Below are 13585 nucleotides of genomic sequence, written 5' to 3'. Positions count from 1 at the left end.
ACTTGACATCTACTGTATTCACACAAAACCCAGTTGAATTTGTAACCATCGTGATAAACAAATTGGCTTACTTAATTTACTTAGTCTAATTTTGTACTGTGTTTTATTACACTGGTGTGGAGTTGAAAGATAAATTGCACTATTAGCAGTAGGATCAATACATTTGACCATGGGTTATGGCACTTGTGCTTTGCAGCTACTCGCTTTGTGGCATTTGGATTACTTTTCAAAAAGCTTTTGACATAAATCCATTACTGGAGAATCTGGGCCAGGGAGAAAGTGGGTACAATCTTGCCTACTGTTTGTAACCAGTTATTGTAGCGACTGAATACTGTAGCATTATCTTATGCTGTCATTAAGGCCACATGATTCTATCTTCACTAACTGTAGAAAGAGAACTTGTAAAGAGTTAAGAGTTTACCTTTAAACCAGGTTATTTAAAAAATGTGGAAGTATTTAAAGTACTGTATCCAATCAACTTATTAACAGCTGTTGATGATGGAAAGATTTGGTGAAATTAGTTCAGTTTAATTTTCTTTTCCTCATCAGTTTTCTCCATATGATGACCCATTACTGAAGTATATGTCTGGGCTTTCACTGAGTTGGGATGACTCAGAAGCCCTTTAAAAATGACAGGATGGTTCTGTTTCCAGGATTCACAACTCAATTCCTAGGATGCCTGATATTCTGGAACGGCTTTAAAGCCTGAAACCTGTCACAAGCACATATCTGACACTCCCAACCTGGCTGTCTCCATTGCAGAGACAGACATGCCCTAGTCCTTTGCAGATTTTATGGAGTCAGGCTAAGTTTTTAAACAGTTGTGGTTCATGGCCCTTCATAGGAGTTATGATACAAATCTGCACAAGAGGAGCTTTTAAAAGGTAAATTCAAAAGGTCTCTGCACACTTCTAATGCCAATCTATGCCTTTCCACCAATGCCCCAATGCCCAGCTCTGCCTAAAACCAATGAACACTGTAGTGACAGAAGGATATGCAAAAGATAACTCGTTCATAATGTTCTCTTATAAACACATAAGAAGTAGGAGCAGGAGTAGGCCATCTAGCCCTTCGAGCCTGCCCCGCCATTCAATAAGATCATGGCTGATCTGAAGTGGCTCAGTTTCACTTTCCCGCTTTTTCCCCATAACCCTTAATTCCCTTGTCTGCCAAAAACCTATCTACCCGTGTCTTAAATATATTTAGTGAGGTAGCCTCCACCACTTCAACAGGCGGAGAATTCCAGAGATTCACCGCCCTTTGAGTGAAGAAGTTCTTCCTCAACTCCGTTCTAAACTGCATCCCCCCCCCCCTTATCTTGAGGCTGTGCCCTCTAGTCCTGCTGTCCTTTCTGAGCAGGAAGAATCTCTCTACCTCTACCCTATCCATCCCTTTCATTATCTTATACGTCTCTATAAGATCCCCCTCATCCTTCTAAACTCCAACGAGTACAGACCCAGTCTATTTAGTCTCTCTTCGTAGTCCAACCCCCTCATCTCCGGTATCAGCCTAGCGAAACTCCTCTGCACTCCCTCCAAGGCCAAAATATCCTTGCGTAAGTGCGGCGACCAAAACTGCACACAGTACTCCAGCTGTGGCCTCACCAGTGCCCTGTACAGTTGCAGCAAGACCTCCCTGCTTTTATATTCTATCTCCCTCGCTATGAAGGCCAGCATCCCATTCACCTTCTTGATCACCTGCTGCACCTGCAGACTGGGTTTTTGCGACTCATGCACAAGGACCCTCAGGTCCCTCTGCACTGTAGCATGCTGCAGCTTTTCGCCCTTTAAATAGTAATCCCTCCTACTATTATTCCTGCCAAAGTGGATAACCTCACACTTGCTAACGGTTGTTGAAAAGAAAGTTTTTTTGCAAGTGAATGAAAGTGTCAATCATCCAGATCCTTTAAAGTATCAATAACAAAAAACACAAACCCTTGAAATCATTTAAATTGTGTAAACAGTGTAGGGTACCAGAGCAGAAACCCCAAAATATATTATGAAGGCAGACTAGACTCCAACAATCTTTTATTTTGTTATTAATATGAGGATAGGATGTTTCACTCCAAGTGTGATTCTACTGATGAACCAGGGAGATTTAATCAAACAATTTTTATTTAGCTACATAATTTAACTATAAAGATGAATTAGCTTAGCTTTTAACAATTAAATAATACTTAAACATAAGATACAATTTTTAATTGCTAACCTATTACAATGAATTCCAATCAAGCAAAGTTTCCCTTATAGTCTTAAACCCTCTTCATAATTAGTTTGCAAAATACAGGCATACTAGCTTATGATTTAGGTTAACAGTCCTGGAGCTTTCAGGAAGCCTCTAAAGGGAGGCAAGGAGAGAGACACTTGTTTCTTTCATATGGCAAGTCCAGGCAGCAACTGCTTGTATTTTAATGTGAAAATAAAACTAATCTTTCCTGCAAGCTTAGCTCCTCCCAAAAATCACATGACTCTGTTACCGAGTCCAGGAGAACCTAAATAAACAAAAGCTCCATTAACTCTACAAAGTAACATATTCCTAACTAAAATCAGTTATTACTCTGCATTCTCAGCACTTGAGCTGCATGGTTTCCCAAATTGATTCTTGGCATTCTCAGCACTTGAGCTGCATGGTTTCCCAGACAAATTGATTCTTGTAACAAAGAACTGCCTCTTAGAAGCAGTCTCACCTTACACATCAAATATATCAAATAGCACAGTATGGTCACAACAGACGTTATGAAATTAACAGCAGATCAGAGAGCCTGATCTGTCAAACAATGTTTTCTCTGCAGCACAGGTGTTTCAGCAAGAGGACTGGATGTCTAGGCTCTACTCCTCTTGTTGAAACAGCTAATCCCCAGAGAAAAATCATTGTTTGAATGACAGGTTAGGCTCTCTGATCTCTGTTGTCAATTTCACAATGTCTGTTTAATAAGTGCTTCATGGGTTTGTGGCTTTTGTTATTGATATTTTAAAGGATCCGAATGATTGACATTTTTGTTAGCTTGTAGCTAAACAACCTTTTCCCCAATACGGGAGAAACTTGTAATTTTCTTTTTACAAAGCTTTTTTTTTAAAACAACCTACCATCACTAAGAGGTTCAGTGACACACTATACCCTGTCTAGAGTCAAAGAGCATGGAAGAGCCATAGCTTAGCATGGGGCCATCAGGGTCCATAGGAAGGGTGGGTGAAAGGGCAGAGCTTGGCATGGGGCCATGAGGTCACATGAATGTGGTATGGGGAGTGTTTGCAGAGTGAGCAGGTGTGAGGGTTGAGTGCTGTAGGGCTGTTGTGTTTTTATTTTAACTAGGACGAAGACCCAAAGCACCTAGATGGGCCTCTTAAATAGCCCTCTTCTACAACCAACAGATCCCATGGCTGCCTTCCCAGCAATGAAGATCCTAGCTTTGTGGGCACTTGCTTTCAAAGTGGGCAGGCCAAAACTTCATTCCTGCTACCCACCTCAAAGATGAAAATCCAGGTCATAATTTCAAAAGTGGGAGGACACCACCATGTAGTGAAGCCATTGCCATTATTAGTCCATCAGCTTTAGCAGTGAGCTCAACAGGCTACTAAACTTTGCACAGCAATACAAATAAATCCACAAATATCTAACTAACACATTTAGCAGGAGTCACTGGATGTCAGTCAAGACCTCAAGTCTGGGTAATATTTCCTCTCCTCCTCCCTCATAGTCTAAATTTAAAACCAGTTTCATTCTCCCCAAAAAGTGAAGCTGCGTTCATTGTTGATGGCAGAAATGTACGGAGAGATCATTTCACAAATTGACATCAGCCACTCCATCACAACAAGAGTTAGCTGACATGGTGGGAAATGACAAATGAAGAATTACACTGCTCTGCACATTCATTCAAATTTAGAACTGCAAAGCAAAAATGGATTTATGCTTCATGTGTAAATTCACTTGCAACTCCCAAATTAGTTAAATGGATATTCAAAATCAATTTTAAATTAGACTGAACTGTCAGCCAAGCATTAATACACTAATTTATTCAAGGTATGCTTTTTTCAGCATTGTAACTTATTTATTATTATATTAAACTTTTATGCTAATCTGAAAAATTATGCTGGGTGTTCAATTTGTACACCTAATGTATTTTGTGGGCTATGTCTTCTATTCATCAAATATAATGAAAATAACAAAAACTCACAGCGTAAGCATTGGGATTGCAGAAATCACCTGCATATACTTAAGAATAAATTTCATAGCAGAAAGTAAGTTAGCATAAGATTTTTAAAATCCATTCTGTTTTCCCCAAATTCTGCCAAAACTGGTCAAGACCAAAAGCATAAAACTTCTTAGTATTCTTGTGTAATTTCCATAGCCATCCTTCTATACTTGTGACCTTTGAGCATTATCCCACCTTCCCTCTCTCAAGCACTTTAGTGTTTGAAAGTGGCTAACCACAGCATTCACATCATCGAATCTACAGTGCAGAAAGAGACCATTTGACCCATTCAGCCTGCATCGGCAACAATCCCACCCAGGTCCTATCCCCCTAACCCCATATATTTACCCTCCGAATCCCTCTGACACTAAGAGGCAATTTAACATGGCCAATTAACTTAATTGTCACATCTTTGGGCTGTGGGAGGAAACCCACACAGACACCGGGAGAATCTGAAAACTCGACACAGACAGTCACCTGAGACCAGAATTGAACCCAGGTCCCTGGCCCTGTGAGGCAGCAGTGCTAACTACCGTGCTGCCTGCTGTCCATTTTTCTCTTTCACAGACCAACAATGACTGATTTGAGGACTTACCCCCATCGATCAAAAGCAGATAGCACACCTACAGCAATACCCCATTTGTCTTATATCTGCACCATATATTTGCCAATCCCAACGCAATATTAAAATCTGTCCATGGTTTTGTCCCATTCCATTTTCTGCAATCTATCCCCAATCTATATCTCTCTTCCTCAAACTTCACCACTACCACCGCCACTAGCTTTGTGGCTATTCTATCATTAGTGGCAAAGTTTTGTTCCTCCTCTCTTGAACGTTTGACTTAAATCCAACAGCCTCAATTTTTTTTAAAGAAACCTCTCAAAGCACATTTTTCCTTATTGTGAAGGGACTAAGACCACATAGATGTATAGATATGCTTATTACTACTTCTAAAGCTTTTAAAATTGAACAAACACCTTTTAAATGGCTGAAACTGTATGTCTCTGACCCCTGTACAAAGGAAGCCATGATGCAGTTAAGTTTTAGGGAAACTCATACTTGTTACCTCTGAGAAACTACAATATGACCACCTGTGGATTGTGCAGCCCAACTTCAAAAAGAGTTGCATGAAGGACATTTGTATTTGATAACCCAGGCTAGTCAGTGGAGACAGAACATCTATTAAGATAACAGCCTTTCAAACATTCCTTTTAACCCATAATGGATAAGACATTACCTGCCTGGACACAAAACCAATTTCCAAACACTGAACAAACATCCTTTGTTGAAGACATCTTGGAGAGGTAAAGTCACATAACCTTGGTCACTGGCTTTAACAGCTGACTGACAGGCCACAGTGAAGAAGCTCTAACCCGGACTTGACACCTGGCCCTATTTACCCTCGGTTGCTAGAAGTTCCATTGCCTACAAGACTAATTCATCTTTGCATGCCTATGTGAAATCAACACAACCTGAGAAATAAATTATGCAGCATCAGCTTTCTGCCCACAGACCTCTTGAATGAACACTGCACTGGACTTTGATTCTGGAACCCACATGAACCAATATTTATGTTCTTTGTTTCACTGGGATGCTACCTAGGACTTGATGGTTTGAGTTATGAGAGGCTGGATAGCCTGGGACTTTTTTCTCTGGAGCATAGAAGACTGAAGGGTGATAGTCAATATCTTTTCCCAAAGGTAGGGGAGACTAAAACTAGAGGTCATAGGTTTAAGGTGAGAGGGAGAGACACAAAAGTGTCCAGAGGCGCAATTTTTTCACACAGAGGATGGTGAGTGTCTGGAACAAGCTGCCAGTAGCAGTAGAGGCAGTTACAATTTTGTCTTTTAAAAAACATTTAGACAGTTACATGGTAGGAAGATGTGAATAATTTGCTGGGTGTTAGCGATGGAAAGATGGTAGGACAGGAGGGTCTCAATGACATTATTGTTACTAGAGAGGCGGTGCTCGACAGACTGGAGGGACTGATTGTGGACAAGTCCCCAGGACCGGATGGAATGCATCCAAGGGTTCTGAAAGAAATGGCGGAGGTGATAGTGGGTGCCTTGGTGGTTATTTTCCAAACATCGCTGGATTCTGGGGAAGTGCCGGAAGATTGGAAAACGGCTAATGTTACGCCGTTGTTTAAGAAGGGTGCCAGGCAAAAGGCAGGGAATTATAGGCCAGTTAGTTTAACGTCTGTTGTAGGTAAAATGTTAGAATCCGTCATCAAGGAGGAAATAGCAAGGCATCTTGAGGGGAATTGCTTGATAGAGCAGACGCAGCACGGTTTCATTAAGGGGAAGTCGTGTCTGACAAATTTATTGGAGTTCTATGAGGATGTGTCTAGGGCGGTGGATAGAGGAGAGCCGGTGGATGTGGTCTTTCTTGATTTTCAGAAGGCGTTTGACAAGGTACCTCACAAGAGGTTATTGCAGAAGGTAAGGGGGCATGGAGTTGGGGGTAGGGTCAAATAGGAGGCAGAGAGTGGGGGTCAACGGGTGCTATTCGGATTGGCGGTTGGTGACTAGTGGAGTGCCCCAGGGGTCGGTGCTGGGGCCTCAGCTATTTACCATTTATATAGATGATCTGGAGGAGGGAACCAAGTGTATGGTGTTGAAATTTGCTGATGACACCAAGATTGGTGGAACGGCAAATTGCGCGGAGGGTGTGGAGAGTCTGCAGAAGGATCTAGATAGGCTGGGCGAATGGGCCAGGAACTGGCAAATGGAATTTAATGTTGGCAAATGCGAGGTGGTCCACTTTGGTAGGAATAATGGTAGGAAGGACTATTACTTACGTGGCGAAAAACTGCAGCAGGCGACGGTGCAGAGGGACCTCGGGGTCCTTGTGCATGAGTCGCAAAAACCCAGCCTGCAGGTGCAGCAGGTGGTCAGGAATGGGATGCTGGCCTTCATAGCGAGGGGGATTGAATATAAAAGTAGGGAGGTCTTGCTGCAGCTGTATAGGGCACTGGTGAGGCCGCAGCGGGAGTACTGTGTGCAGTTTTGGTCGCCGCACTTACGCAAGGATATTTTGGCCTTGGAGGGAGTGCAGAGGAGGTTTACTAGGCTGATGCCGGAGTTGAGGGGGTTGAGCTATGAGGAGAGGCTGAATAAACTAGGCTTGTACTCGTTAGAGTTTAGAAGAATGAGGGGAGATCTCATTGAGTCATATAAGATGATGAATGGGATGGATAGGATAGAGGTGGAGAGACTCTTCCTGCTCAGAAAGGACAGTAGGACTAGGGGGCACAGCCTCAAGATAAAGGGGGAGCGGTTTAGAACGGAATTGAGGAGGAACTTCTTCACTCAAAGGGTGGTGAATCTCTGGAATTCTCTGCCCGTTGAAGTGGTGGAGGCTGCCTCGCTAAATATTTTTAAGACGCGGGTTGATGGGTTTTTGATAAGCGAGGGGATTAAGGGTTATGGGGAGAGGGCGGAAAAGTGGAACTGAGCCATGACAGATCAGCCATGATCTCATTGAATGGCGGGGCAGGCTTGAAGGGCTAGATGGCCTACTCCTGCTCCTATTTCTTATGTTCTTATGTAAGATGGGTACAGAGGGTTATGGGCCAAATGCAAGCAATTGAGATTAGTTTAGGGGTTTTAAAAAAGGGTGGCATGGAAAAGTTGTGCTGAAAGGCCCGTTTCCATGCTGTAAACCTCTTATGACTTTTGTTGTCTCTGTACTGTAAATCTTTGTTTTCCCTTGCCCCCTCTTTACTGAGCGTGGAGGCAATGTTGTGACCCTCTCGTATTTTGAATGTGCGCAAATAAACCCTTTGCGTTCATCCTAAGTTTGCTGTGGGGTTATTACTAGAACATTGAATCACTCAAAAAGTGAGGGGTTGGGAAAATATGCCACCACTTACAAAGTGGGAAACAAATCAAACCACCTGTTTACAGATGGGTGATGAGGAAAAAATGAGTGCTGTTTAAATGAACCCTCTCCTGTCCGTAACGTTAATTTAACGCAAGGGCTCACTGTTTTTACTTTAACTTCACTATACCGTGACTTTTTTCCCACATTTATGTTATCTAGTGTGTGTTATTTATACCTTGCTAGCGTGTACAAGTAGGTTGGTGCCTTAATTCTGGCATCCAGAAAGCTCTCCACTGCCTTCATCTAACTGTAAAAACAATTCAGATTATATTACTTCCTCCAATAATAGTTTCAAACCGATTGATTTCCCCTCGAGGGAGATTTTCTCATCAGATCAGGATTGAAAAATTCAGATGGGAGTGTGGATGAACGATCTGCCATCTCCCCGCCCTCTTGCTTACAAGATGTGGCTGCATTTATGCCGTACTTTGTTCAGGGAGGTTAATGGAATGGAGTTTTGTGTAAGGGCGACAGGAGTTTAGTGTGATGAATGCCTCTTTTTCCTTCCACGCTTCGCCTTCATTTACCCTGCTGAGAATGGGCAATTCCTCGGTTATCAGCCACCAGCCTCAAGCCAGACACTCTTCGGACTAACTTCCGTTTCTGTGACTGGCAGTGGCCGCCACCTCGGCCCACCTGCTCCTCCTGGTGTCGATTTAACGTCGTCAGTTTATAGAGGGCGTAGAATCCGATAGCTCCCGCGAACAGCCCCGCGGCCAGCCGAAAGGCCCATCTCCCCTCATCCACAGGGCCCATCTGCACACCCTACAGAAGATTCGTCCACAAACCCACGCCCGGCACCCAAACTGCCGCCAAACGCAATGGTTCGTACATGCAGCAGCATTTGGTCCTTATAGCTGCATTTACACACTCAAACGTAAAACCTGAGGCCACCCGGCACCAGCCTGTGTGTGTGTGTGTGGAGATCAGACAGAACATCCCAGAAGGCCGACTGAAAATGTGTCCGGAGTTTAATGCACGGCCTCACACAACAACTTAGTAATAAGAGAGCCAAAGCTCCATGAAAATATTGACATTTGACATCGCATTAACGAGTCAGGCCCCACACATTTAAGAGGTTGCTACTCAGCTGAGATCCTAGCCTTTGGCTGCTGATAGTCACCTTAAGAAGTCTCACAACACCAGGTTAAAGTCCAACCAGGTTATTTGATAGTAAACCCACAGGTTTTCGGAAATGCTGTTTCTTCAGCAGGTGTGTGGAAAGTTCTTTCATAAGTCTCTTTCATCATCTCTTTCCACACACCCGATGAAGGAACAGCATTTCTGAAAGCTTGTGGGTTTACTATCAAATAAACTGGTTCGACTTTAACCTGGTGTTGTGAGATGTCTTGCTGTGTTTACCCCAGTCCAACGCCGGCATCTCCACATCCTGATAGTCACCGCCAGTGCCCTGGTCCTGGGTAAAGGCAAAATACTGCAGATGCTGGAATCTGAAAGAGTCATTCAAAACATTGGCTTTATTCTCTTTCCACAGATGTTGTCAGACCTCCTGAGATTTTTCAGCATTTTCTGTTTTTGTTGTTGACCCCAGTTCTGGAGTTTGTTTCTGGATCCTTCTATAGAGCCAAAGAGTTTTGCAGCACATCAAGATGCTCTTTGGCCGGACTGATGTGCAAGGACACCAAGGTCTCGCTGAGTATCCACCTCTCAGTTTACACCTATATGAGTAATAATCTGTCTTTCGAGTTTGCTACTAAGTGGATGACCTCACATTTTTCCACATTGTGGGCACATGCATAGCAGATGCAGTACAAACTCAGCCTGTCCAAATCATGCTGAGGCATCTCTGCATCCTCCTCATAGCGCACCCTCCCACCCAACTTTGTATCATCTGAAAATTAGGAGATAATACATTTACTTTCCCCATCTTAATCATTAATATATGTTAACGGTTAGAGTCCTAGCACAGATCCCCACTAGTCACTGCCTGCCAATCAGAAAAAGAACTATTTATGTCACAGAAAGAATCATAGAAAATCTACAGTACAGAAAGAGGCCATTCAGCCCATCAAGTCTGCACCGACCACAAGTCCATCCAGGCCCCACCCCCACATATTTACTCACTAACCCCTCTAACCTACGCAACTCAGGACACTAAGGGCAATTTTAGCATGGCCAAACAACCTAATCTGCACATCTTTGGACTGTGGGAGGAAACTGGAGCACCTTGGAGGTAACCCATGCAGACATGAGGAGAATGTGCAAACTCCACACAGACAGTGACCCAAGCCAGGAATTGAACCCAGATCCCTGGAGCTGTGAAGCAGCACTGCTAACCACTGTGCTACTGTGCTGCTCAAACTCTGTTAACTCTCTACTTACTATCTGACAATCAGCGTTCTATCCATCACAAGGCCTTACCTGTAACCCATGCACTTTACGTAGTAGTCTGTTATGTGAGACCTTGTCCAAAGCCTTCTGAGAGTCTAAATAATCTACTTGTTCTCCTTGGTCAACTCTACTAGTTACGTCCTCAAAGAATTCTAATAGATTTGTCAAGCATGATTTACCTGTTGTAAATTCCTGCTGACTTTGTCTGATTGTACCACTGCTTTCCAAATGCTGAGTTATGAAATGCTTGATAGTGGATTCAAACAACTTCTCCAGTATCAATGTTAGGCTCACTGGTCTATAATTTCTTGTTTTCTCTCTACGTCTCTTTTTGCATATTACATTAGCTACCGTCCAATCTGTAGGAACCAGTCCAGAGTCCAAAGGAATTTTGAAAAATAACCACCAATGGATCTACTATTTCCAGGGCCACTTCCTTATGTACTCTGGGATGAAGATCATCAGGCTCTGAAGCTTTATCCATCTTCAATCCCATTAATTTCCCCCAAACCATTTCTCTACTAATGCTGATTTCCTTCATCTCCTCACTAAAACTTGTTTCTCTCAGAGCTCTGGTACATTATTCATGTTTTCCTTTGAGAAGACTGAAACAAAGTACAAATTTAATTCCTTGGCCTTTTCTTTATTTCCCCATTGTGAATTCTCCTGTTTCTGACTGTGAGGGATCTACATTTGTTTTTGTCAATCTTCTCTTTACATACTGAAATAAACCTTTACAGTCAGTTTTTACGTTCCCCGCCAGCTTACGTTTACTCTATTTTAATTGCATTGTTCCTGGTTGCAGGCATGCCTGCAAGGTACACTCAGGTACTGGCCTTGGCCTTTTTGCAAAATAGCCATGTGTTTTAACTGTCCCTATATTTTTGCCTCAGTTATGGTCTTCTGAAGTATTTGTAATTGCCCATCACCTGCATCTACGACCTTGCTCCTTAACAGTATGAAGGCTGAGCCTGCCCTTCCATGACTGCCTGATGATGTGACTAGGGCTCTACTGCTGTATGGCATTCTGTGATATTTTACTGATCCCATTGTTCTCAGTTGAGGAATGGACATTGCACAAGGGCTTTCCTTCTTTAGATCCAAATTAGGTTATGCCAATAATTATTTTTGGACTTATTAATGTTCAGGTTAGAAACTCCAAAGTGTTTTACGAAGCCCACCTGAATCATAAGTTTTGCATTTTGAATTTGACTAGGGTAAGCATGAGATTTTTAACTTCAGGTATGATTCAAGTGATCCGCTAGGAGCTCTTATCAAACAAAGTTTATTTAAGAATATAGTTAACATGTATAGTAAGAAAATTAGCAAGAACTTTTATCAATTACAAACAATCGTGATAATGTATAACCAATAATGAATATACATAAGCTGTTCCAATCAAAACCAACCTCCATAGACAAAAGGCCCTTCTCACGGGTTTAACACAGTACAGACTAATGCTCATGTGATACTGAGATTGAGGCTGTTAGTAGAATTCTGCAGTCAAATGCTCTTGAGACTCAGAACAGTTTGATCACAAGACAACTTCCCAAAACCCCAGAGAGACACTGGTCCAGAAGAATGAGAGGAGATCTCATTGAGACGTATAAGATGATGAATGGGATGGATAGGATAGAGGTGGAAAGACTCTTCCCGCTCAAAAAAGACAATAGGACTAGGGGGCACAGCCTCAAGATAAAAGGGGGGCGGAGTTGAGGAGGAACTTCTTCACTCAAAGGGTGGTGAATCTCTGGAATTCTCTGCCCGTTGAAGTGGTGGAGGCTGCCTCGCTAAATATTTTTAAGACGCGGGTTGATGGGTTTTTGATAGGAGAGGGGATTAAGGGTTATGGGGAGAGGGCGGGAAAGTGGAACTGAGCAGCGACAGATCAGCCATGATCTTATTGAATGGCGGGGCAGGCTCGAAGGGCTGGATGGCCTACTCCTGCTCCTATTTCTTATGTTCTTATGTTCTTATGCCTAACAACAGCAGGTTTTCACCCTTCAGGAAAACAAGATCTTGTCTTCAGCTAACCAACAGAATTTTCAAAACAACAAGGAGTGAGGGAAAACATTTCTTTTTAGATTGCGGTCCCTTCTAAAACTAAAAACTCAAACCTGCAGCTCCAAACTGAAACCGAAAATGAAATCCCTGTCACCTGACCTGCCCACAGTTTTTTTTCCCCCCAACCCCACAATGACATCACTTAAGGGTGTGAGCATGAAATTTTTAAAAACTCTTAAAGGTATACTAACATCATAGACTGTCACATTGTTAATTCCACAGACCAGTCCATCTCGCAACATGTTGTTCAAGGATGGCCCAAATTCACAGTACTCTTCAAATTGTCATATCCTGATTCAGAAATTCAATGACAGATTCCCCAGGGGTTCATCCTGCCATGTTAAAGTGGTATTGCTGGAATATTATGGAGGGTTTTATGTCACAATAGCCATTAACTAAGTTCGCCAATTCGTTAAAGGTTTTTGAGTAAGGGGCATCCAAGTAGGTCAGGCTTTTAATTGCTCTGAAGGTTGGGACCTCACATGCTTCCAACAGAATCACTTCTGCTTCTTGTCACTGTCAATATGGGTGGCTTGAAAGAAGTAACACATGCACTCTATCAATTGGGCCTAGTCTTCTCTGCTTATATCATCGGGTTCAAGTTTACCAAAGGAGGAACTTTTCTTACTGGAGGATTACTTGTCTCAAAAGTAAAGATCGTTTTAAATCTGTTCAAAGACTCTGTTTCCACCAGCTTTTCAGGAAGAGTTCCAAAGACTCACAACCGTTTGAGAGAAGTAAATTTCCTCATTTTTGTCCTAAATGGGTGACTCCTAATTTTTAAACAGTGACCACCAGTTCCAGATTCTCCCACAAGAGGAAACATCCTTTCCACGTTCATGTTGTCAAGACCCTTCAGGATCTTAGATGTTTCAATCAAGTCGCCTTTTCCTCTTTTAAACTCCAGTGGATACAAGCCTAGTTTGACCAACTTTTCCATAAGACAACCTGCCCATTCCTGGTATTAATCTGATTAACCTTCTCTGAACTGCTTCCAATGTACTTACATCCTTACTTTAATAAGGTGATTGTACGTAACAGTCCACATGGGGAGTCACTAGTGCCCTGTACAAGTGAAGTAACATCACCAC

At 42.6% G+C, this 13585-nt stretch overlaps 1 protein-coding gene across 3 annotated transcripts in view; it reads right to left on the bottom strand.

Moving 5' to 3' along the window:
• armc10 (armadillo repeat containing 10) overlaps positions 1–9203 on the bottom strand; it is a 31124-nt gene extending 21921 nt beyond the window's left edge. The window contains exon 1 of one of the 3 annotated variants that reach the window (XM_080207481.1): positions 8606–9203. In XM_080207481.1, coding sequence (XP_080063607.1) covers positions 8606–8834 — 229 coding nt within the window. In that variant the 5' untranslated portion in view covers positions 8835–9203. The remainder of the gene's footprint in view (positions 1–8605) is intronic. The other 2 variants (XM_080207479.1, XM_080207480.1) reach the window with 2 other exon arrangements.
• Between the last annotated feature and the right edge of the window lie 4382 nt (positions 9204–13585).

The sequence above is a fragment of the Carcharhinus amblyrhynchos genome, chromosome 19, assembly GCF_965287045.1.
Source record: "Carcharhinus amblyrhynchos chromosome 19, sCarAmb.v2.hapA, whole genome shotgun sequence".
Taxonomy (NCBI): Eukaryota; Metazoa; Chordata; class Chondrichthyes; order Carcharhiniformes; family Carcharhinidae; genus Carcharhinus; species Carcharhinus amblyrhynchos.
Note: the sequence above shows the minus strand (reverse complement) of the source record. Positions and strands in the feature narration are given on the sequence as shown.